The sequence below is a fragment of the Podarcis pityusensis genome (assembly GCF_964106645.2).
Source record: "Podarcis pityusensis genome assembly, chromosome: 10".
NCBI lineage: Eukaryota > Metazoa > Chordata > Lepidosauria > Squamata > Lacertidae > Podarcis > Podarcis pityusensis.
The window spans coordinates 9,051,070-9,076,891 of NC_138035.1; the positions used below are offsets into that span (position 1 = coordinate 9,051,070).

A 25,822-nucleotide genomic window follows, 5' to 3' on the forward strand; every position below is an offset into this window, starting at 1 on the left:
CAAAATATTTGAAAAATGAAAGTAATTTTCTTTTGTTGGTCCTGCTTTCAAAAGATGGATACAAATAGAAATTGTCTCCTCTAGAGGGAGCTTGTTAAATTGTTGCTGGAGTTGATCTGGGGATTTCACAGCTGTGAAGATTAGGATCATGAGACCAGACTCTGACCTTGAATAAAAATGTGTTTAGAAGAAGTTTTGGTGCTTGCTTTTTGCAAGACAAGCGCTTTGCTGGAGCAGATGCATGAGAAGATGGATTTGATGACTGTTGCAGTTAAAAACTTTGGACAAACGGTGAATACCCATATAGAAACCATTTAGGAACCAACCCAGGAACCTGTTTTGACAGGGCAAGTGCAAGTGCAGAAGATAATGGAGGAGGTTGCTGTTGAACCTCAAGTAACACAAATGGAGAGACTCGAGACCTTGCAGGAGCATAAGCCGCTGTTCTTGAAGTTTGAATCTGGAGTGGACCGGGGGGGTCTGGAGCTGTGAGGCCTCTTAATTTTGGAAGGACTTTGAAACATGCTTTTAAATACTTTCTGGATTACAGTGTTGACTGTGGGGAATGGGTCTGTGGGGAATGGGCTGATCTGCTGAGGGGAGATGGAGATATTTTTGGATTGGAGTCCTCCCGAGACCTACCCCCCAATGAGAAAGGAAAGAAATTAAGAAAAAGATCAACAAAAGACAAAGTAAAGTGCAGGTATAAACAAGAAGAAGATCTGCAGAAGGGACATGGAAAAGACTTAAGAGCCTCGGACATAAGATCACCAGGTTGATGGACTAGATGGAAGGGACAAGAAGGACTGACAAAACCCGAGACCAGGAAGAAGAGACGTTGGATGAAGATTGGAAGAAAGTTTTTAAAAATTTATTTTGAGAATTAGTGTAAAATTAACGAGTATTAGGAAAAATGTTGGAATGAAACTATTTGGCTTTAGTAGAAATGATATAAGGAGTTATGTACAAATAAGTATTACGTTTTAAGTTTTAAGGTTTTTTTAAGGTAAGATAAGGTTAAATAAATTAAGGTAAATTGAATGACAGAATATAGTGAAAGATGGAAAGGATTTGTTGAGTTAATTAATAGGTTAGATCGTTAAGATAAATTATATAACAAAAATTGAGAAAGATGGAAAGAATTTGCTGAAACAATTAATTAAATTAGAATGCAAAAAGGGAGGTGTGAGGAGGTCGATGAAACAAGTAAATGAAAGATAAAGATATGGAACATTGGATGTGTGTTTTAATGTTATTGGTTTTTTTTGCTGTATTGTTGTATTGTTTTTTATGCTTTTCCTTTTATGTATTGTAATGTATGTTTTGTCAATTTTTTTGTTGTTTTCTTTTTTTTCTTTTTTCTGTAATTCTTAAACTTCTAATAAATATCTTTTTTTAAAAAAAAAAAGAGAAAGTGGATCTTCAGGCCACAAAATATTAGCTACCCTTGTGGCTGAGGAGTCCTGCGGCTCCTTTTGGACAGGGGCCCTTTCTGTGAAAGCCAAAAATGGCTCCTCCTCCTCTATACCTCTGTGGCTTAGTGGCATGTGCTTCTTCCTTTATTACATCACAAAGCAGTCAGGAGCTCAGTTGGTCTTCATTCTAGTCCCAAGTGGCCATTTGATCTGCTGGATCAAACCAATGGCCTCTCTAGCCCAGCATCCTGCTCTCACAGTGGCCAACCAGATGCCTGTGGAAAACCCGCCAGCAGGATTCGAACACAAGGGCAACTCTCCCCCTCCTGTGGTTTCCAGGAACTGGTATTCAGAAGCTTTGCTTCCTCCAACTGTGGAAGCAGATCATAGCCATCATGGCTGATAGCCACTGATAGTCCTCTCCTCCATGAATTCATCTAATCCTCTTTTCAAGCTATCTAGGTTGGTGGCCATGACTTCCTCCTTTGGGAGCAAGTTCTATAATTTAACTTCTTTTGTTGTGAAAACGGTTTGGCGTGGCCAACCCGCCTCTGCTGTGGAGTGGAGCAGACTGCAAAGGCATGCTGCGTGCCAGGGAGGGAAGAAGCAGAGGAGGTGGTGATGGCAGCCCCTCCTGAAAAACATTGGCAGGTACTATGCTGGCCAGGGTCCTGCAGAAAGAATTGAGGAGATCAGGACAAAGCCAGGTTGCTTGATTCATCAAAGAGAAGCTGGCACCACTTCTGGCCAGCCCTTGTTCAGCCTTTTTTGTGTGTACAAATGTGCCCTGCCCTCTTTGGCTCAGGGCTGGTGTGATGGTTTGTGTAAGCTCTTCACAATAAGCATCCTCTGCTCACTCAGAGAGATGTTTACAGTTCTTTATTTTACATATGTATGGGACGCGGGTGGCGCTGTGGGTTAAACCACAGAGCCTAAGACTTGCCAATCAGAAGGTCGGCGGTTTGAATCCTCAGGACGGGGTGAGCTCCCGTTGCTCGGTCCCTGCTCCTGCCAACCTAGCAGTTCGAATGCACATCAAAGTGCAAGTAGATAAATAGGTACCGCTCTGGCAGGAAGGTAAAGGTGTTTCCGTGCACTGCTCTGGTTTGCCAGAAGCGGCTTAGTCATGCTGGCCACATGACCCAGAAGCTGGACGCCGGCTCCCTCGGCCAATAAAGCAAGATGAGCGCCGCAACCCCAGATTCGGTCACGACTGGACCTAATGGTCAGGGGTCCCTTTACCTTATTTTACATATGTTCCAGCAGCACAGTACAACTTATGCATCCGAATTGTCCTGTTCAGATTCGGGGAGTGGTCTTCTCCTGCTTCTCCTCCAGCAGAAAAGGCGGGGAAGCCTCATGGGATGTCTCTGATCCCTGTGCTTTAACCCTCTCCTTTCCTGTGCCGAAGGCTCAGGCATGGGCTCTGCGTCTGTCCCTGAGCCTCCTGTGCAGTGCTGGGACTCTGGTTCAGCATCAGAGAGCCTTGACACCTCCTGGCTCGCTCCTGCTCTCCCCCTCCCGTCATTTCCTGATGGTCTCCTTCTGACTGTTCCCGCTCTGACTCTTCTCCTCCCCCAAACTCAAAAGCAGTCCTTGGCAGTCCCGTGACAGCAGGGCAGCTGCGTTTCTTTGTACAGGACCTTGTACTTCTCCCGACGACCAGCAGAAGCTGCCTCATATTGAGCCAGTTCCATTGGTCCGTCTACTTCAGTGAAGTCTACACTGACCGTTGCTGGCATCCGTCTGTCTCGGAAGATCATGGCAAAGGGCACTTTTAGGAGTGAAGTCAAACCATTGGAGAATTGCAGCACCTGCTGTGGCTGTAGAGACCGATATTGGAGAGACATGTTTTGTTGCAGCTGGGGCAGAGGAAAGCGTCCAGCTGTGCTGCTGCAGATGCACCAGGGTGTTTCTTCTCTCTGCATTCCTCCCAGTGGTCATTCCTCCTCTTCTCACTGCTGTGGATGCACAACCTGTTTGTCTGTCTCAAGGCATTGCAGTCGTCTGCAAGGGATTCCCACGTGGTGGGGTTGATGTTGCCAGCCTTTGTGTCACTTTTGCTGACTTCTTTGTAACACTGTAATTCTGTGTAGACAGTCTACACCAGCGGCTCTCAACCTGTGGGTCCCCAGAAGTTGTTGGACTACAACTCCCATCATCCCTGAGCTCTGCCCTTGCTAGCTAGGGGTGATGGGAGTTGTAGTTCAACAGCATCTGGGGACACACAGGTTGAGAAAGCCTGGTCTACACCATGGGTAGGCAAAGTAAGGCCCGGGGGCCAGATCCAGCCCAATCGTCTTCTAAATCCGGCCTAAGGACGGTCCGGGAATCAGCGTGTTTTTACATGAGTTGAATGTGTCCTTTTATTTAAAATGCACCTCTGGGTTATTTGTGGGGCATAGGAATTCGTTCATTTCCCCCCCAAAAAATATAGTCCGGCCCCCCACAAGGTCTGAGGGACAGTGGACCGGCCCCCTGCTGAAAAGGTTTGCTGACCCCTGGGCTACACTGACTTATATGGAGCTTTATGTTAGACGCAGTGTTTCTCAAAGTTGGGTCCCCAGCTCTTGTTGAACTACAACTCCCATCATCCCTGAGCACTCGTATTGCTGTCTAGGGATGATGGGAGTTGTAGTCCCAAAACAGCTGGGGACCCAAGTTTGAGAAACACTGTGCTAGAGGTACAGCTGGCAACCAAGCCATTGATTCTCTTCTTTCTCTCTGTTTTTGACAGGTCCCTGGGTATCGGCAAGAGCGAGTTGAGAAGGGCTTGAAGCTCTTTGCCCAACTCATCAACAACAAAGTCTTCCTCCTGTCCTTCATCCGCACCCTGGAGTCCCAGCGCAGCTTCTCCATGCGAGACCGTGGCAACGTGGCCTCCCTCATCATGACGGTGCTGCAGAGTAAGCTGGAATACGCCACGGATGTCCTCAAACAGCTCCTGGCTGATCTCATAGACAAAAACCTGGAGAGCAAAAACCATCCCAAGCTTCTGCTTCGGAGGTAAGCCCTGGAGCAGGTGGTGGTTGTTGCTCATTAAATTTTCCACAAAAAGTGACACAAAGATAATTGCAAGCATTAAAACCGAGCACAGGGTGCCCACAACTTACACACATTTAACTTGTGCAGTTCTTTTTTAATAATATTTTATTCAGTTTTCATTTCATAATATATAAAGACATCCATATTACTCACATTAAATTTTTGCTCGCATGAGCTGGTCAACTTTTCCCCACTCCCGCCTTGTGGTTACCATAATTCCTATCTATTTCATCACTTTTGTACCTCTTCCTCCTTACATTTCATCCGTTTCAATTTTTTCATTTTAAATAAATATAAAAAAGATATAAATCATAAACATTACAAATCTTCTTAAGTCAATCCTGCTAGCGTTATTAGTTGTTTGCAATTGTCCTTCAAATATTGTATGAATTTACTCCGGTCTTTTTGGAAAGCTTGATCACGCTGGTTTCTGATTTTCCTGGTTAGCTTCACTAGTTGTGCATATTCCATCATCTTCATCCGCCATTCTTCAGTTATTGGTAATTCCGGTTGTTTCCATTTTGGGGCTTAACTTGTGCAGTTTCAGCTTTGTTGTCCAGGACTGGTTGGATGCAGAGGAGTGGTAGGAAGGCACCAGCTGGAGAACCACCAAGGGAAGAAGGCTCAGAGCCAGGGAAGTGGTGGTGGGATGACAATGAGTGGTCAGAGGGAGAAGAGGGAGTAGATCAGGAGGAGGTGGTGTCGGAAGCTGAAGAGGCAACAGGGCTTAGTGAGCAGGAAGAGGCTGTGGCAGAGAGAAATCCTGATTCAGAAGCGGAAGCAGGAGAAGAGGGAGGCCAAGAGTCAGAAATGAGTCAGGCTGCTGAAGAAGCCAGGGTGTTTTCCCCTGCTGCTGCAAACAAGCCCCCCTCCACCAGGAGAGGTGTGAAGAAGGAGGAGCAAAGGCAGGCATGCCGGCGCAGTCTCAGTTCGCTGGGGAAAGAAGAGGAGGAGAATTAGGCAGCTGTGGGAAGGCAGGGACCTTCAGTTTCCACAACTGCCCCATAGGAGCAAGACCTACTGAAGAAGAGTTGCTGAGCTCATTTGGGCTGGCACTCCTGTGCAAATCCAGTCTGTCTTCCTTCTTCCTTCCTTCCTTCCCTTCTTCTTCTTCTTCTTCTTCTTCTTCTTCTTCTTCTTCTTCTTCTTCTTCTGTTGTTGTATACTTTATTGAAGTTCATAGTGTTAGGGAACTGCCATCAGCTCAGAGGCGAGAGGTGGCAGGGCAGCTGGATTACAGAGAGCCTCCAAAGATCGTGGGAAGCAGCACTTCCTCAGCGGAGGAAGGAAGCCCCGCCTCTAGTGGGGAAGACCTGCAGGGCTCAGAGACTGCAAGAAAGAGCCAGGACACTGTGCCTGAGCAAAGCGGGGAGGAGGGAGGTCCCCCTTTACCCAAGCCTTCCCTGCGCAGTAGGCTTTCATGCAGAGAGGGAAGGCATCGGCTGGGGGTCAAGAGACTACTCTGCTGGGGAAAGTTTAAGGACCGCCCACTCTCAGATTCTGCTAGTGAGTGAGCAAGACATGGAATAGAGGCGTTCTGCATTGTAAATGTTTTTGCACCAATAATAAAGCCTTTGAAAAGACCAGTGAGGGATCTTGCCTGATCGCTCTCGAGCAACCACACCAATAGGCATAACAGATAGCATAAACAATTTTAAATAAAGAAAAATAAAGAAAACAATCTTGTATAAGTAATCTTATATAAATTTACAAAAATAAACTGATTCAAACTTATACACTTTCATCCTATCTTCTTACTAAAATAAAGTAGACTTCCCATCATTTCCCAATGTATTTAACCTTTCTGATGTTGAACGTACTTATCATTATTACCTTAATCTTTTTGCATTTTCTGACACTTTCTTACAACATTTCGTACCAGCTTTCCTTATTTCTTAATAGTTAATTTACACAAGGGTCGTTCAAACGCTGCCATAGAAATTATACTGCTATTATGATTTTGTAAATATCTCTTAAACATATCCCATTTTTGAATAAATGATTGTTTTGCATTACCTCTTAGTCTATTAGTCAATTGTGCCATTTCTGCGTATTCTAGTAATTTGTTCTGCCATTCCGATAATGTTGGAACTTTCCCCCCTTTCCAGTTCATTGCAATTAGTATTCGGGATGCGGCTGATGCATATAGAAAAATTTATTTTACATTTTTCGGTATATCGGCAGCAGTGGCGTAGCGTGGGTTCTCAGCACCCGGGGCAAGGCAAGTAATTTGCGCCCCCTAACCCGTGGATATTAGCACTTGAGTCTCTTCCGCGCCCCCCCCAGATGTTGCGCCAGGTGCAGCAGGCCCCCCCTGCACCCCCCACGCTACGCCACTGCTCCCACCACAAGTCTTCAGGACAGCCATCCGAAAGCTGGCGCGGGGAGAAGGTCTCTCCGCCCCACCGCCAGGCTTCGGAGCATCCTTCCGAAGGCTGGCGCGGGGAGAAGGTCTCTCCGCCCCACCGCCAGGCTTCGGAGCAGCCTTCCGAAGGCTGGCGTGGGGAGAAGGTCTCTCCGCCCCACCGCCAGGCTTCGGAGGAGCCTTCCGAAGGCTGGCGGTGGGGCGGAGAGACCTCCTCCCGCCGCCAGGAGGAGGTCTCTCCGCCCCACCGCCAGGCTTCGGAGCAGCCTTCCGAAGGCTGGCGCGGGGAGAAGGTCTCTCCGCCCCACCGCCAGGCTTCGGAGGAGCCTTCCGAAGGCTGGCGGTGGGGCGGAGAGACCTCCTCCCGCCGCCAGGAGGAGGTCTCTCCGCCCCACCGCCAGGCTTCGGAGCAGCCTTCCGAAGGCTGGCGCGGGGAGAAGGTCTCTCCGCCCCACCGCCAGGCTTCGGAGGAGCCTTCCGAAGGCTGGCGGTGGGGCGGAGAGACCTCCTCCCGCCGCCAGGAGGAGGTCTCTCCGCCCCACCGCCAGGCTTCGGAGCAGCCTTCCGAAGGCTGGCGCGGGGAGAAGGTCTCTCCGCCCCACCGCCAGGCTTCGGAGGAGGTCCGAGGACAGTGGGGTTCCTGCTTCCTCGAGGAGGGCCGGCCAAACGCGCCCCCCCAAATGTTGCGCCCGGTGCGGCCGGCACCCCTGGCACCCCCCACGCTACGCCACTGATCGGCAGCTCCGGTTTTTCTAATAAAGAGTTAACTTCACCCACTCCGTGTGATTTACTGCCGGCCTGCTCCTGTCATATATGTGGGCAAGGTGGGGATTCTATCACAAGATCTTGTGGGAAATCAGATTGTCCTGTGAGATCTTCTCTAATGCTCCCAGAGTTGGGGCACTGAGCAGGCCTCACCTGAGAAGCAAATCCGCAAACTTTCCAGGCTGGGTCCGCTTGGGGCTACCCAGTGAGGAAAGAGCTTTTAAGCTCTTGGTTTTGCTTCTTGGACAAGGTCCACTTAGCACACCAGCTCTTGTGAGATCTCACGGGATGATCTGACGTCCCACTCATGAGAGCATCCCCACTGCTGCCAGCGTTAGTGGGCCTTGTCTGAGATTAAAAGGTGTCTGGTCACGGCTAATGAGCAGCTACCAAATTTCACCAGATATAAAACTCAAGGCAAACCCCATAGAGAAATTCAGACAGGGAAAATGTTATCCTTCTCAAATTCCAATTATGAAACCTTTTTCTTTCTTTTTTTGGTCAGTGGTTTCCATGTAAATCCAAAATCTGAATGTTTGGCGTAGGAGGGCATGGCAAAACAGGCAAGGAGATGTTTTCCTGGGGCTCTGCATAGTTTATTTTTTTCTCCGCATTCCTTCTAGGACAGAATCTGTTGCTGAGAAGATGCTCACGAACTGGTTCACGTTCCTGCTCTATAAGTTTCTCAAGGTAAGAAGAACTGGACTGCTTAACTGGCCTGTTATTTCATTATTTGGAAATCCTGGTTGTTGTTGTTTTTAATCAGTGGCTTAGTATGGATTTCAGCTGTTGTTTTTAACATTGTTTGGTTTCACTGAGTTACCCAAGCTGGTTGGAAAAACAGGGGGAAACAGTGTGACAAGAAGGGACCAAGGAAAAATACCATGGGAAGCTGAGATTGTAATTTTATAGAATCTTAGAAATGTAGAGTTGGAAGGGACTCAAGAGAGACATCTAGTCCAACCCATTGCAATCTTCTTCTTCTTCGGCAATCACTCATAGCCAAGTAAGATTGTCTTCCATAAACACAGTTTTAACAATGAGTCCATAAGTGACTGTGGAGGCCAATTCTGGATTCACACGTCCTTCCACAGTCCCCCCCCAACCTCCTAGCTCAGATGCAATTTGCAAGCTTCTTTACACATGTTCAGACACTCTCAGCTGTCCCCGCAATTGCAGTAAAAGCAAAAGCGAAAAAACCTAACAGCAATCCTTAACAAATTAAATTACAAGGTTATAATAAATCAAGGCTTAATGAATTATACTTAAGCAAATGTTTATGCTATCAAAGCCTCAGCAAAGGTGACTTCTTGAGATTTTGAAGCATAGGGTAATTTACAGTTAAAATACTGTTCGTTTTTTATTATATTCAATTTATGAGCAGCGTATCAAAATATACTCACCGCATCTCTGTTTAAAACACTAATAATGCCTATCACTTGTTTTCTCTCTCCATATAATTAGGTGCAACAATATAAATAGGCTGACATATTCATGAGTCATAATATTATGCCCTTGTCATTTAAACACTGCAGATTCTTTCCTGGGTCTTTGATTTGCCCCTGTATTAGGCTACAATTTATTTATATATTAATTCAGAAAGCTTCGAGTGAAGATGAGGAGAGGCCATCTTTGTCATCTTTCCGCTTCCCATTACAGTAACACACCGGAACGAAAGTAGCCACACAAAACAGACCAGTGTGCCCTGGACTCAAACCCATCAATTACAACTGCACACTCTAATGCCCCCAAAAAACAAGCAATGGAAGTTTGGAGCCGATTGCTTGTCTCTTTCCTTATGGCAGACTGTCCAAGTGCCCCTATTTTCCAGGGACAGTCCCGGATTTACAGAAGCCACCCCAGTTTCTGATTTATTCCTGGGAATGCCCTGCTTTTCCTTAGGACATCCCTATTTTCATCGGAGAAATGTCACAGGGTATGGAGTTATGTGACCCCCAAGCCAAGGAGATTATAAAATCGTAGAACTATAGAATTGGCACTCCTGTCTTCCACTGCCTCCTGCAGTTTGGTCAAACTCATGTTAGCAGCTTCAAGAACACTGTCCAACCATCTCGTCCTCTGTCGTCCCCTTCTCCTTGTGCCCTCCATCTTTCCCAACATCAGGGGCTTTTCCAGGGAGTCTTCTCTTCTCATGAGGTGGCCAAAGTATTGGAGCCTCAGCTTCAGGATCTGTCCTTCCAGTGAGCACTCAGGGCTGATTTCCTTCAGAATGGATCGATTTGATCTTCTTGCAGTCCATGGGACTCTCAAGAGTCTCCTCCAGCACCAGAATCCAAAAGCATCCATTCTTCAGCAACCAGCCTTCTTTATAGTCCAGCTCTCACTTCCATACATCACTACTGGGAAAACCATAGCTTTAACTATACGGACCTTTGTTGGCAAGGTGATGTCTCTGCTTTTTAAGATGCTGTCTAGGTTTGTCATTGCTTTTCTCCCAAGAAGCAGGCATCTTTTAATTTTGTGACTGCTGTCACCATCTGCAGTGATCATAGAACCCAAGAAAGTAAAATCTCTCACTGCCTCCATTTCCTCCCCTTCTATTTGCCAGGAGGTGATGGGACCAGTGGCCATGAGCTTAGTTTTTTTGATGTTGAGCTTCAGACCATATTTTGCACTCTCCTCTTTCACCTTCATTAAAAGGTTCTTTAATTCCTCCTCACTTTCTGCCATCAAGGTTGTGTCATCTGCATATCTGAGGTTGTTGATATTTCTTCCAGCAATCTTAATTCTGGCTTGGGATTCATCCAGTCTAGACTTTCTCATGATGAATTCTGCATATAAGTTAAATAAGCAGGGAGACAATATACAGCCTTGTCGTGCTCCTTTCCCAATTTTGAACCAATCAGTTATTCCACATCCAGTTCTAACTGTAGCTTCTTGTCCCACATAGAGATTTCTCAGGAGACAGATGAGGTGATCAGGCACTCCCATTTCTTTAAGAACTTGCCATAGTTTGCTGTGGTCGACACAGTCAAATGTTTTTGCGTAGTCAATGAAACAGAAGTAGATGTTTTTCTGGAACTCTCTAGCTTTCTCCATAATCCAGTGCATGTTTGCAATTTGGTCTCTGGTTCCTCTGCCCCTTCGAAATCCAGCTTGCACTTCTGGGAGTTCTTGGTCCACATACTAATGTGGTGGCTAATGGATTGAAGTTGAATCCTGACAAGACAGAAGTATTGTTTTTGGGGGACAGGGGGCGGGCTGGTGTGGAGGACTCCCTGGTCCTGAATAGGGTAACTGTGCCCCTGAAGGACCAGGTGCGCAGCCTGGGAGTCATTTTGGACTCACAGCTGTCCATGGAGGCACAGGTCAATTCTGTATCCAGGGCAGCTGTCTACCAGCTCCACCTGGTATGCAGGCTGAGACCCTACCTGCCCGCGGACTGTCTTGCCAGAGTGGTGCATGCTCTAGTTATCTCCCGCTTGGACTACTGCAATGCGCTCTACGTGGGGCTACCTTTGAAGGTGACTCGGAAACTACAACTAATCCAGAATGCGGCAGCTAGACTGGTGACTGGGGGCGGCCGCCGAGACCACATAACACCGGTCTTGAAAGACCTACATTGGCTCCCAGTACGTTTCTGAGCACAATTCAAAGTGCTGGTGTTGACCTTTAAAGCCCTAAATGGCCTCGGCCCAGTATACCTGAAGGAGCGTCTCCACCCCCATCGTTCTGCCCGGACGCTGAGGTCCAGTGCCAAGGGCCTTCTGGCAGTTCCCTCATTGTGTGAAGCAAAGCTACAGGGAACCAGGCAGAGGGCCTTCTCGGTAGTGGCGCCCGCCCTGTGGAACGCCCTCCCATCAGATGTCAAAGCGATAAATAACTACCTGACATTTAGAAGACATCTTAAGGCAGCCCTGTTCAAGGAAGTTTTTAATCTGTGATATTTTACTGTATTTTTGGTTTCTATGGAAGCCGCCCAGAGTGGCTGGGGAAACCCAGCCAGATGGGCGGGGTACAAATAATAAATTATTATTATTATTATTATTATTATTATTATTATTATTATACTGCTTAAGCCTGCCTTGTAGAATTTTAAGCATAACCTTGCTAGCATGTGAATTGATATATTAACATATAATCATTTTTCAGCGTCTTTCTTTATTTAGACTTTGACTAATTTTCCTATTCATTAAATGTCTCCCAATATCCTCTTTCGTCTGTCTGCAAAACAGTTCAAGATAAATCACAATTGCCATGCCTAGCCTTTTCTCTTTTGATGCATATAGCGGCCACCATGGATTTTAAGAGTTTATTCTTTTCAGTGTTCCGGAATGAACATTTGCTACAATACAATGCCTAAAAGCAACTAGTCCGGTACTGCAAAGAGTAGGAAGGAACAGGCCTTTCCAATTTAGCTATAGCCTGAAAAGGAAATGGAATCATCAAAACGAGACAGTTTTATGAAATTATTATTTTCTCCGTCATGCAAAGCAGATGTCCCTCCTCTCAGCAAGGAGCCAAAGGTTTGGAACAGCACTAAGGTTAGCAGATCTGGAGACTCTGATCCAATGCATGTTCTGCTTGGGGGCAAGTACTTCCCTGTGCTGCTTTGCTCCTGAGGAAGTGCTGCTTGGACCTCTCAGTTCCAGCATTGTTGACAGCCAGTCCCCTAGAGTTGTACACATGGCTTTGTGTGGCTCCTTGTCTTCTGTGACCAAAAGTGGCAACGTGCCACCAATCGAAAGCGACAGTCACCCCTTTACACAACCAATTACCGCCAGTCGTTTCTGCTGCCTCTGAAGCTGAATGGCTTAAGGAGACTTAAGTAGATGTTCCTCCTGCCTCCTATGATCCGCCACCTTTTACAGCAGGAAAAAGTTTTGAAGGGCCCTGGAAGGTCGATTTGGTGGCTCCGGCTATCAGATTCCCATTTCCAGCTGAAAGTGGGGGAGAGAAAGGGAGGTGAGTCATTGAAAGCTTTGCTTTCATAATAGGCTATTTTATTTTCCCCAATCGGCTCCTTGTCTTCCTGCCTTTAGCCCGAAAAAACGCGGGCAGATAAGGGCAATAGGCATCCGCCTCGGAAGCAATATGCTGCCGGGAGATAAGCTAATTAAGTGGCAGGCAGGTGTTAGAGCACAGGAAAGACCCTACTCTGGGCTACAGAGGAGGGAACGGCTTCTGGGGATTTGCAGAGGACAAAAATTGAAACCGTTCTCGTGGATTTCGGAGGAGCTGCTCAGGGAGGAGAGGCAGAAAACGCAGAGGAGAGTCATAGGCAGGCAGAAAAGAGGAGCTGAGCTAGAAGGAACGCAGATGGAGCTATGGGGCAGGGCAGGGACTGGTTGGCTGCAATTCTCAGCACACTTATGAGTCAATGTGCTTAGGATTCCTCCAGCCAATTCCTAGCAAATTCTTCCCCGGGTTTACACCTGCTCCACCCCTTCCTTCATTTGTGCCCCACATTGAATTAAATATTGTAAGCGCCTAGAGACAGGGACCTTCTTCACTTGAGCTTTGTGAACTGCTGGGCATGGCGCTGTCCAAATAAATATTGGGCAGGGAAATATTCGAGGAAGCAAGAAGTGCATTGAGATGGCTAATGTCACGGTTGGGATACCGTGCCAAATCAATACACATTTATTTTTGCATAATCAATGTTGAGTTGGCAGTTCTAGAGCCCAAATGCACATCCATGGCTTGGAGCTGTGATTTGACAACTTCCAGGAAGTGGCTGGAGCATACAGGCAGACCCTCCAGGTGTCCCTATTTTCCAGGGACAGTTCTAGATTTACAGAAGCTGCCCCAGTTTCTGATTTGATCCTGCAATGTCCCACTTTTCCTAAGGACATCCCTATTTTCATCAGAGAAATGTTGGAGGGTATGGACCCCCAAGCCAAGGAGATGAGTAACTATACAACCTTTAGAAGACATCCCTGTATTGGATGTCTTCGGAAGGCGGCCCTGTATCGGAAAGGTTTTTAATGTTTAATTATGTTGTTATATATGTTGGAAGCTGCCTAGAGTGGCTGGGAGAACCCAGTCAGATGGATAAATAGTAAAATTGTTGTTGTTATGGAATAGGGTGTTCCTATTTTCATTGGAGAAATGTTGGAGTGTATGTGCAGGTGGAACGTGCTCTGAAAAGATGGTGGCAGCAATGAAGCCATCTCCTAGGACTTCTGTCTTGCCATTTCTTTGCCAACTTTTCCTTCCCTGCAGGGATTTGCTCTCAGCTCTTCAGAGCCATGAAGTGGGGGGAACAGAGCACAGATGCAGGATGCAGTCTCCTCATCGCCCCAATTGATTGTCCCTTCCTTCCTTTCTTCCTTCGCCTCACTGCAGGAATGTGCCGGCGAGCCTCTCTTCTCTCTGTTCTGTGCCATCAAGCAACAGATGGAGAAGGGCCCAATTGATGCCATCACTGGGGAAGCCCGCTACTCCCTTAGTGAGGACAAGCTGATCCGGCAGCAGATCGACTACAAGACCCTGGTGAGAGATGGGGCCATTGATGTACCCGAAAGAGGAAATTGGGGGTGGGTTGGGACGAGGAGAATCACAGAACTGTGGAACTGGAAGGGACCCCCAGAATTGGAAGGGATCTCTTTTACCACCTGAAAGTTCTTCCTGATGTTTAGTCCAAATCTCAACAGCAGAGGAGAACAGCACCAAACCGATGGCAAGGAAGAAAGAGGTTGAAATTCCTTATATGCTAAAAAATAGCAGGGGCTGCTGACTACTCTGGGTTTAAGGAGGCAACAGGGACTTGCAACAACATGTTGCAGCACAGAGTACTCCTGATCAGGGTGCTGTTGACCAGTCTTGCCCTTTCCCAGTCTACTCCATTTCATTCCCTGCTTGCAAACAACAGGCAATGATCACACACAGTTCCCCAGCTCCCCAAAAAGGATTTTTGTACTTCTTCAGACATCAAGGTTCCTCTGGCATGTTGATGCCCCCATGTGATTTCCTATGGAATCTCTTTTGCCCAAAGGAATCTCTGCTCTTCTCCTTCTAGGCTGGTGAATACAAAGGAGCCAGCGCTCCAGGTCAATGATTGAATTCTTCCCTCCTCAAAAGCTGTCCTGTCCTTGCTTGCAGCTTTTTGATGCTAATCAGCTCTCCCTTTTATATCTCAAGGGCAGGCAAATCTACCCTGATAGGAATCTTAGCAGATTTGCAGAGATCCACTCCTCCCTGGAGATTAAAGAAGGGAAGGGAAGTGAATGACAGGCTTCTATCTCCCTGCCACCCTCCTCCAGTCTCCCTCCTGCCCCTTTCTCTAGCCATGACTCTACAGTCTCTGATCTTTGAACAACAATAGCGATAATATGAGGGTTTTTTATTGTTTTCCAGAAGATATAAGGAACATATGTTACAGAAAAGGACTTTTCATTGCTTGATGATGTTTTTCTAGCGCCGAGGTGAAGTTTTCACCCAACACTTACTTCTCCAGCAATTTGAGTGGGTGTGAAAGTGGGGGGGGGGGGCACTTTTTGCATCTATTCCCTGGGAGTGTGAAACCTACAGGGTGGTGTGTGTGTGTGCAGGAATTGGCTTACCTGATTTAGAACTTAAGAACATCTACATGCAGCCCCTGGGAGAGATCATCAGGGGGTTTGGGCTGGGTGTTCATCAATATGCGGATGACACCCAGCTCTACCTCTCTTTCAAATCAGAACCAGCGAAGGTGGTGAAGGTTCTGTGTGAGTGTCTGGAGGCGGTTGGAGGATGGATGGCAGCTAACGGATTGAGGTTGAATCCTGACAAGACAGAAATACTGTTCTTGGAGGACAGGGGGCAGGCTGGTATGGAGGACTCCCTGATCCTGAGGGGGTGACTGTGCCCCTGAAGGACCAGGTGCACAGCCTGGGAGTCATTTTGGACTCAAAGCTGTCCATGGAGGCACAGCTCAATTCTGTGTCCAGGGCAGCTGTTTACCAGCTCCGTCTGGTACGCTGACTGAGACATTACCTGCCCACAGACTGTCTCACCAGAGTGGTGCATGCTCTAGTTATCTCCCGCTTGGACTACTGCAATGTGCTCTACATGGGGCTACCTTTGAAGGTGACCCGGAAACTACAACTAATCCAGAATGCGGCAGCTAGACTGGTGGCTGGGAGTGGCCACCAAGACCGTATAACACCAGTCCTGAAACACCTACATTGGCTCCCAGTACGTTTCCGAGCACAATTCCAAGTGTTGGTGCTGACCTTTAAAGCCCTAAACGGCCTCGGTCCTGTATGCCTGAAGGAGCGTCTCCACCCCCATCGTTCTACCCAGAAACTGAGGTCCAGTGCCAAGGGCCTTTTGGTGGTTCCCTCACTGCGAGAAGCCAAGTTACAGGGAACCAGGCAGAGGGCCTTCTCAGTGGTGGCACTCGCCCTGTGGAATGCCCTCCCAGCAGATGTCAAGGCAACTATTTTACTTTTAAAAGACAACTGAAGGCAGCCCTGTTTAGGGAAGTTTTTAATGTCTGACACTGTATTGTTTTTAATATTCAGTTGGGAGCGGCCCAGAGTGGCTGGCGAAACCCAGCCAGATGGGCGGGGTATAAATAATAAATTATCATTAGTAGTAGTAGTAATTTATTAAGCAATATATACAGGACAAAGCAATCATGGAGTGCTCTCACATCTTCTCAAAGAGAAAGAAAGTACAGTGGTACCTCGGGTTACAGACGCTTCAGGTTACAGACTCCGCTAACCCAGAAATAGTACCTCGGGTTAAGAACTTTGCTCCAGGATGAGAACAGAAACTGTGCTCTGGCGGCATGGCAGCAGCGGAAGGCCCCATTAGCTAAAGTGATGCTTCAGGTTAAGAACAGTTTCAGGTTAAGAACAGACCTCCAGAACGAATTGAGTACTTAACCCGAAGTACCACTGTACAAAAAGTACAATACAGAAGAAGAGATAGAACTGACTTCCGTTCTCACACATTCCAAGCATGGAATGTCAACACAGACATGAGATGTAACAATCACACATCCAGCAATGGGAGAATGAAATATTCTGACACCCACCAGCTGAATAGGTGGCTGCAGCAGGACCAAGCAGGGTCACAGGATCTTTAAAACTGAGGCAGGTCTATCAAGGAGGTTGTCGCTTTAAATGTACCCTGATCCCAGCGTACATTTAAGGCTTTCTGCTACATGCGTCAATCAGGCAATGCTCTTTGTAGTTCTTTCAGCCATGATGCAGTCCCTTCCTCCCCGGGGGTAGAAGACAATTCTATTTTACTTACACACACACACACACACACACACACACATCTCGTTTTCGCATTTGTTGAGGCAAGTAATGCACAAAGGGCAAAGATCACAAAACCTGATTCGAAGCTGTCACGGCGAACGTTTTATAATAGGCCCTTTGGGGGCAGAAGTGGACGGGGAAAAGCTGTCTGATGTGTCTCGAGTTTGTCACCGTCTCAGAACATGCTGGGTGGCCTCCTCCAGCCCCCCCCCCCCCGCCTCCTGTCCCCTGCACACCCCTGCATCTCTGATCCTTACAGTCGAATCCGTTAATATCTGTTGACATCACATATCTACAAACATGCTCCCTCGCTGCCCCTGGATGAAAAACGCTCGGAGCATCTCTTTGGTTAAAGCCCAGTGGGGAGTTTTTAATGTTGGCAACAGAGTCACTAATGAGGCTTAAAAGGGGTGTCCCATATGCCCTTTCTTTGGGGATTGATTTCGGCTGAGCCCAGGCACTTCTTCCTGCTTCTGAACAGATGCAGACAGCCTACTGTTGCTCTCCTCTGAAAGGGGAAGGCAGGGGAAAGGCATAAACCTTCAGCCACTTCCTGCTTCAGATAGATAGATAGATAGATAGATAGATAGATAGATAGATAGATAGCAAGCAATACCTGGCTGCAGGATCAAGCCAAAGTCCCAGATAACCACAATTACCTTGAATTTCTGCTTAACCCTCAAGAAAGAAGGGCATTTTCACTGGCCAGGTTTAATTCAAATCCATCAAACCTCTTTTCGGGAAGGTTCTCAGGCAGGGTGGAAGGAGAAAGAACTTGCCCATGTGAAGACCACCTGGTGGAAACCCTTACACACATGGTTCTTAATTGTAAACTATCTGCTGATCTCCGTCAGCAATTTCTAGATCAACTCTGTATCCCCAAATGGAAACCAGAGTTGGAGGTCATACATTCTCTATTACTGGGGAATGATCAGGAGCTCACCAAGTTAGTGGCTAAATATCTCCATTTGGTTTTTTGTCATCAAAATACACTCCCTGGAGACCTAGAGATGTGACGATAGACTGCTCTGCCTCCTTCCTTCTTAGCAAATGTTTTGTGCCACTGGGGAAGTGGTAATTCTGTATTGATTTGTTTTGGATGTTTGTATGGGATGCCAATAAAAGGTTTGATGATGAAAGACCCAGATAGTCCCATAGTCTCTTCTAACAGTGGCCAGCTACTGGGAAACTTGCAAGCAGGAATTTCCTCTCCATTGGGAAAAAGAAACTGGCAGCTGGATGCAGAAACCCTGCATGTATTGTCAGCTGTCTGCTTCCCTACACAGTTTGGGCATCTGGGGGAACAAATGAACCCCACATGCAAAGCAACTTTGTGGAAAATCAAGGGTATCCAGGAGGACACATGGAGATATCTGTCCTAAGTCCACAGGAAGGTTGATAAAACTGGTGACTATGGGGCATGGTCCTCATCTCACTTTCAGGCCGAGGGAGCCAGTGTTTGTCCACAGACAGCTTTCCGGGTCATGTGGCCAGCATGACTAAGCCGCTTCTGGTGCAACGGGACATCGTGACGGAAGCCAGAGCGCACAGAAACGCCGTTTACCTTCCCGCTGCAGCAGTACCTATTTATCTACTTGCACTGGCATGCTTTCGAACTGCAGCGGTGTGATTCTGGCAGCCAGTCTGTGGTGGAAGGCGAGGACAGTCAGGAAACACAGTATGATCCCTGGAAACATGAATATTCAGCAAAAGGTCTTTCAGGACCCTGGACAGAGCCCAGGGAGCCAATGAGTTAACCCTGCAGGAACTCTATCTTGGCTGAGGCCCTTTATGCTCCCTGAGCCTCACTCCACCTTACAGTAGTAGTGGTAGTAGTAGTAGTAGTAGTAGTAATAATAATAATAATAATAATAATAATAATAATAATAATAATAATTTGTTATTTATACCCCGCCCATCTGGCTGGGCTTTCCCAGCCACTCTGGGCAGTTTCCAAAAGAATATTAAAATACAATAGTCTATTAAACATTAAAAGCTTCCCTAAACAGGGCTACCTTCAGATGTCTTCTAAAAGTCTGGTAGTTGTTCTTCTCTTTGACATCTGGTGGGAGGGCATTCCACAGGGCAGGTGCCACTACCGAGAAGGCCCTCTGCCTGGTACCCTGTAACTTGGCTTCTCGCAGGGAGGGAACCGCCAGAAGGCCCTCGGAGCTGGACCTCAGTGTCCAGGCACAACGGTGGGGGTGAAGATGCTCCTTTTCCCTTCTGAGGCATGTAGAGCTGTAAAAGGGCATCCTGGCATTCTGCCACCTGCCCACGAGCTCATGGTGGGCAGGCGTCCTGGCGTTGGAACACTGATTCAGTTCAGTGCAAGGCCTTTGGAAGCAAATATGCTGGTCCCGGGTGAGAAGTGAGTTTGCAAGCTCTGGGTGACTGGCTCAATGGTGGGAGTCAGCCAGCACTACTGGCTCCCAACCAAAGCACCTCAGTGTTTTCCGAATTTTGGGGTCATGTTGGGGGGGGGGTGTTGTTTTTGTTTGTTACTATGCTTTGTATTTGTGCTTTTATATTGTAAACCTGTAATCCTTGAATGAAAGAGAGCCTAGAAATTTAACAATTTAATTAATTAATAATAATAATAGCAGCAGCAATTCACAGCCCTGAGATCTCTTACCTGAGATCCTTTGAACTAGCGATGCCAAGGATGAACCCGCTGCTTTTCTGCCATTAAAGTATGGCCTTTCTCCACTGTGCAGGGAGACAAAGTGGAAATAAAGAGTCAAGTTTCCCACGTCCCGTCTCTTTTTTCTCTTCTTATCCAACGGTAGCTTTATCTTCTTGGGTACTGCCTGGTTGTTGGGCAGTTGCCTGAAGTGATAAGGAATCAATTATCCGTGATAACTGATTTTGCCGAACATTTGCATTACCAAACAGGGAGGGTGGAAATCCTTTGGGAGTGATTTTTAATTTTTTTAATCATTTCACCGGCATGCGATTAATACAACACGTGAACTTGTGCCAAGGCAATATCACCAAGGGAGCTTAGTCTCAAATTATTATTAATTTGAAACTTAATGCTAACTGCTAAACATTTGCACTTAAAAGGAAGGGAAAGGGAAGGGAAGGGGGAGAGAGAGAAACCACAAGGTGTTTAGACCTCCATTTCACATCTACTTCTGAAATGTGTTAAATTGAAAAGGGGTGTGCATTTCATTTTTCAGAGTCATTTTTCACTTCTGAGATCCGTTTTCTCTCTTTTTTCTTTTTTTGAAAAATGAAACTCCAAGTTTCTAATAAATGCCTCTGAAGTAGCAGCCAACTTTCCATTCTGCTCAGTGCATGGAAAAGGTTCCAAGGAATCCCCTCATCTGCTTTGCATTTAGCTTTTGACAGGGGGGGTAAGTGGGTTTGTCTAGGGTGGGGGCAGGTTTTGGTGTGAAGCCAGAGACCTTCCTTGTAAAGGAAACCTGTAACCTGCCAGATGTCTAGGAGAAAGAGGTGGCTTTGGAAAGTTCTGCTAAGAAATTAGGTTGGGAGTGTGAGCATCAGGATCCAGGCCTTCCATAATCTGAAGAAATTTAGAAGATCTCCCTGGGGCTTGGACACAGGTTGGCAGTTTATTTATTTTTGAAATATTGGCCTTCAGGAAAGAGACAAAAATGTACAGAAACATGCACAGTGGAGCAAAGTGCCAAAATGCACATGTTACTGGGAAAATGCATCTATCAGGCAACATTTGATACAAAAATGTGTACATTAAGAGAAATTTGCACTAAAGCGCTGGTAAGTTTTTATGTGCGCATTTTAAAAAAAATAATGACAACCACCACAAACTGATTCAGAAATGTAGAGAACCAAACTTGATAGGTTAATGAGAAATGGAGAGAAACAGAGATTGAAAGATTTGTCAATCCCTATGAAGGACCTTAGGGACAGTGGTTCGAATCCCCGCAACGGGGTGAGCTCCCGTTGCTCGGTCCCTGCTCCTGCCAACCTAACAGTTCGAAAGCATGTCAAAGTGCAAGTAGATAAATAGGTACCACTCCAGCGGGAAGGTAAACAGAGTTTCCGTGCGCTGCTCTGGTTCGCCAGAAGTGACTTAGTCATGCTGGCCACATGACCCGGAAGCTGTACGCCAGCTCCCTCGGCCAATAAAGCGAGATGAGCACCGCAACCCCAGAGTCGGTCATGACTGGACCTAATGGTCAGGGGTCCCTTTACCTTTACCTATGAAGGACCTATGTTCAAAGCCCTTCTCCTTTCCTGCATGAGAACCTAAAACGTTGAGTTTCTGGGATAAGGATTCCGGATTGCCAATCTAGCAACAGTGAGCGGGTCTCGTCCTGGACTGGATCAAGCTGGGCTGCTGCCTGAGCACCCATTGGTGGTTTCTCAGCACCTCCGAAGGACAAACAGGATAAAAACACACACCTGATAAAATAATATTGCAACTCCGTTAGAGCTGATGAGAGTACCTTATCTCCTATATCAATTTCAACCCTCCACTTCCTAACTTACAAACAGACGGCTGAAACCTTTCTAGCGCTGAGGTGGCACAGCTTGAAGGCAGAATAAGTTAGCGGTGATCACGAGAGGAGGACGCAGCGTCTTGATCTCTGTGGGGCAGGCAGTGGCATGAGGCCTTTGTGTGTGTGTGTGGCCTAGAGCGGCTACTACAATGGGCTGGAATGCCTCAGACTCCATGTTGCTTAGCAACCGCCACCAGAGGAGGCCTTCAAGTTAACAAACCCTTTGTCAGCATTATAGCCTATTCTTTCCACAATCTATGGAGAAGATGCTACTCCAAGTTGCATTCCCTCCAACATTTCTCCGATGTAAATAGGGATGTCCTTAATAATAATAATAATAATAATAATAATAATAATATAGAACATCCCTATTTTCATAGGGATACCCTACCCATCTGATTGGGTTGTCCCAGCCATTCTGGGTGGCTCCCAACATATATAAAAACAAAGTAAAACATTATGAGGGTGTTCCTCAAGCAGACTTCAGCTTGTTCAAGGTCACGGAAACTCCTGGAGGAAGGGAAGTCTGTGCAGCACACAGTAAAATGGCTCGGGGGAGCTTTCCAGAACCAGAGGACATTTGTCCGGCACAGCTGACATATCCATTCTTTGCCTGGATTTAATCACTTTCACTAGAACATTATTTTTTTATAATTATTTTTATTAGCTTCCAATTACAATAATCCAATAATAGCCTCATTATAACAGTGCCAAATTATAATACAATTACTAATACCTATCATTACTAATACCTATCATTCAGATGCCAAATTATGTAATTTCTGTGCCCCGCCCCCCACGTGCTAGAATTGATGGTTTGATGATTTACTTCCAAAATCTTATTAATTTCAATTACACTCCAGTCAAATTAACAATCTCTAATACGACGACTGCAATATTATCACTAAAACATTTAAATACATACCCCCCCCCCAAATGTTTCTCTGATGAAAATAGGGATATCCTAAGGAAAAGCGGGACATTACGGAATCAAATAAGAAACTCGGATGGCTTCTGTAATTTTCTGGGACTTTCCCTGGAAAATAGGGAACTTTGGAGGGTCTGGAGAAGGCTGCTCTCTAGCAGAGAAAGCACCTTGCCTATATGCTGTTTAGCCTCCTGGCTAAGCTTTGTCCTCTGATCCTGTCTCCAACCCACAACCCACTACAGGTCCTAAGCTGTGTGAACCCTGACAATGTGAACAGCCCCGAGATCCCCGTGAAGATCCTGAACTGCGACACCATCACGCAAGTGAAGGAGAAGATCCTTGATGCCATCTTCAAGAACGTGCCGTGCTCCCACCGGCCGAAAGCCGCCGACATGGACCTAGGTGCGTGAGTCTCTTGTTTGGGTTGACTGAGCAAGGCGTCCAGCAAGCCTGCCAGTCAATTCACACAACCATTGGAATATATAGTAGCACGTGGGAAAGTCCCTCAAGGGTTAGCTCTCAGCTTCTCGGGCCTGCATCGTGTGGGGCTCAGTTTTCAGCATGCTGCCATTGTGGGGGGATTTTTTTGAGGGGTTCAGAACAGAGGCTCGCAGCAAGTTCCCAATTGGTCAGACTTTATTTAATAATGCATTACAGGACAGAGTCCAAAGAGTATTCAAGAGCCTTGCATGAGGACACACTCTGTGTGGGGAAAATACATCAACTTGGCTGTTTCATCCTCTGGCCAATGCCCTACTTTCTGCCACCTCATTGCTTCATCATCTCTTCAGCCATCCACAGTCCTGGAAAACACTTACTAACCTTTCTTGACTACACATGCAGAGTTCTCCTTGCACCTTGAGTTGTTTTTTACACTAACCATCAGAGTTAGTCTTCCCTTTAGCTGGTTCTTACCAGTTTTGTGGGCAGCACAGACTATTGTATACATGACAATGGCCTCACTGATAAGGTTTTTTTTAATAAGATTTTTACCAAGTGACACTTCTTAAGCATGGCTATAGATATACATGACTGAATTATCTCACATACTAATGACAGGGTGGGGAAAATTCTCAGGCTCCCTCTGATTCAGTCCTCCAAACCTCTGGTGTATGTTTTGATGAAGTGAAATGCAATGGAGAGAACGAAGAACAGCAACATTAGATACAATCCATAATGTGTGTGTGTGTGTTTTCACAATCTAATAGGCACAAAATATAAAGAAAGAAGGAATTCATAGAGTAGAGCAGGGGTCAGCAAACTTTTTCAGCAGGGGGCCGGTCCACTGTTCCTCAGACCTTGTGGGGGGCCAGACTATATTTTTGGGGGGGAAATGAATGAATTCCTACACCCCACAAATAACCCAGAGATGCATTTTAAATAAAATGACACATTCTACTCATGTGAAAACACACTGATTCCTGGACCGTCTGCGGGCCAGATTTAGAATGTGATTGGGCCGGATCCGGCCCCCAGGCCTTAGTTTGCCTACCCATGGAGTAAAGGAAAACAGGCATTGGGTCAGCTGCTCCTTCGGTGGGGGATTGATGAGGCCAGGTGGATCTTCCCCCTTAATTGATTGATGATTGATTGATTGATACTTATATGCCACTTGCCCCTTTTTCACATTTCCAAAGTGGCAAATATTCAAAACATCAACATACAGAGCAGTGGAAATGCACATATACAAAAGACAAAACACGACGGTAAAATAAAAAATGACAAAAAACCAAATTGGGCCAACACGTATTAAAAAAATAAAGAATCTAGGCTTAAGGACATGAATACATAGCAAAACAAGAGTTAACCAGCAATAGCGTTTCTGGTACTTGTCTTGCTGTGCCCCAAGGAGCTTGACTTAAATACAGTTCAGAGGCGAGGGCTAGATGACATACTGCTGCCATACAGGCTAGATGAGAGACAGCTGACTCCCATATCCTTACTCCTGAGGAGGTTGACAGCAGCAAAAAGGAAATGTTGGTGAGGGCAACGGTGGTAAGTCTCTTCTCCAGTCACCTGGAAGTTAACCAACTGCTGGTGCAGGACTTACTGCACTAACCTGCTTGCCATGGCAACCTTCCTGGGAGGCAGGAACTGCAGCTTCCCAATGCCCTGGTCATCTGGCAAAGGCCGGTGTGTACTTCCCCCTGGTCTTGCAGTCCTAGGGCGTGTGAGTGTGTATGTTTTGATTGGACTCAAAATTGCAGTTGGGTTGCAGCTCACAAAAGATGGCTGAAGTCATGCAAATGCCTGCCAAGATCAACACTGGGAAGAAAGAAAAATCTCAAGCACAAATTGACAGAAATGTGTCTGAAGTGAGTCTGGAAAAGGAGTGAGGGGCTGGGCAAGGTTGAGCGAGAGGCCAGCCAGGAGCTGGTTAGTGGAGAGAGGAAAGATTTATAGTTGGGCATTCAAGTTCTTGATAACAGAAGTCTTTGATGGTGCCACCTTCTTGGTCTGTGTGATTGATTGATTGATTGATTGATTGAGTCAGTGTGGTGTAGTGGAGTTTGGATTTGGATCTGATATCCCGCTTTATCACTACCCAAAGGAGTCTCAAAGCGGCTAACAATCTCCTTTCCCCTCCTCCCCCACAACAAACACTCTGTGAGGTGAGTGAGGCTGAGAGACTTCAGAGAAGTGTGACTGGCCCAAGGTCACCCAGCAGATGCATGGGGAGGAGCGGGGAATTGAACCCGGTTCACCAGATTACGAATCTTCCGCTCTTAACCACTACACCACGCTGGCTCCCTGGTTCACTGGTTTGAGTGTCAGACCAGAAGCACGGAGACTAGGGTTCAAATCCCCACATGAAGCTCACTTGGTGACCTTCGGCCAGTCACTCACTCCCCGCCTAGCCTACCTCACAAGGTTGTTGTGGGAATTAGAGGAGGCTGAGGAGAACTGTGTATGCTTCCTTGAGATGCTTCTGGGAAATGTGAACAATAACACTAAATATTGATTAATTGATTGATCTGAGGTATATAGATACTGCCTTCCTGCCAAGGCACCTCCCAAGGCGGTTCACAATTTAAACACTAAAACAAATACATTGGATTAAATGAAGACGGACAGAGTCCTGTCATGCCAACTGGGAGCTGAGCTCCCTGGGCTGGGCTTCCTCGCTTCTGGCTTCCTGCAGGGCATGCTGGTCTTTAGCAGCCGCCAGAAAAGGTGTGGAAGGACAAACCCAATATCTCTCTCCAGCCTTTGATGGTTCTGTTAGTCAAAAATCTGTGGGCTTCTGCACCAAAAGAACTAGATCGTTTAAAAGCATTTAGACTTTCCCCACCTAGGACTAGGGATGGTGAAGGAACTCAATTCAGTTTGCATACAAAGGGGAACCTGCCAAACCCGCCCTTTCCAAAACAATATGTGAACTGAAAGACAGCCATCCTACAAAATTCATACTTTCCCAAATTTTGCAATGCAGTTCTCCAGCCAAGTAAATAAAGTCATACAGTGCAATAAAGCATGTATAAAATGCATATATCAATGAAAATAGCATTATACTGGGGAAACAGCTCTGTAAAAAATGTGTATATAAACCAAAGCTGCATGTAAGGTTGAAGGAATTCACACTAAACCGCTGATGAATT

The 25,822-nt window shown here is 46.5% G+C and overlaps 1 protein-coding gene and 1 long non-coding RNA gene across 10 annotated transcripts in view; one reads left to right on the forward strand and one right to left on the reverse strand.

The window, feature by feature from the left end:
* The window catches only part of PLXNA4 (plexin A4), a 609,453-nt gene that overhangs the window by 543,723 nt on the left and 39,908 nt on the right, over nt 1–25,822 (forward strand). For all 4 annotated transcript variants that reach the window (XM_081022606.1, XM_081022607.1, XM_081022608.1 and 1 more), the window contains 4 exons: nt 4,153–4,421; nt 8,214–8,280; nt 13,900–14,046; nt 22,466–22,625. In XM_081022606.1, the coding sequence (XP_080878732.1) occupies nt 4,153–4,421; nt 8,214–8,280; nt 13,900–14,046; nt 22,466–22,625 (643 nt within the window). The remainder of the gene's footprint in view (nt 1–4,152; nt 4,422–8,213; nt 8,281–13,899; nt 14,047–22,465; nt 22,626–25,822) is intronic.
* On the reverse strand, nt 11,751–21,449 carry LOC308486495. 6 transcript variants are annotated; one of them, XR_013991091.1, is made up of 5 exons: nt 21,285–21,449; nt 20,994–21,197; nt 19,441–19,514; nt 14,169–17,313; nt 11,751–12,491 (listed from the first exon to the last, which is right to left on the reverse strand). It is a non-coding gene; the product is annotated as an uncharacterized lncRNA (long non-coding RNA). The 6 variants fall into 6 exon arrangements; XR_013991095.1 differs by having other exon boundaries at nt 19,441–19,634; nt 20,988–21,197; XR_013991090.1 differs by lacking the exon at nt 14,169–17,313.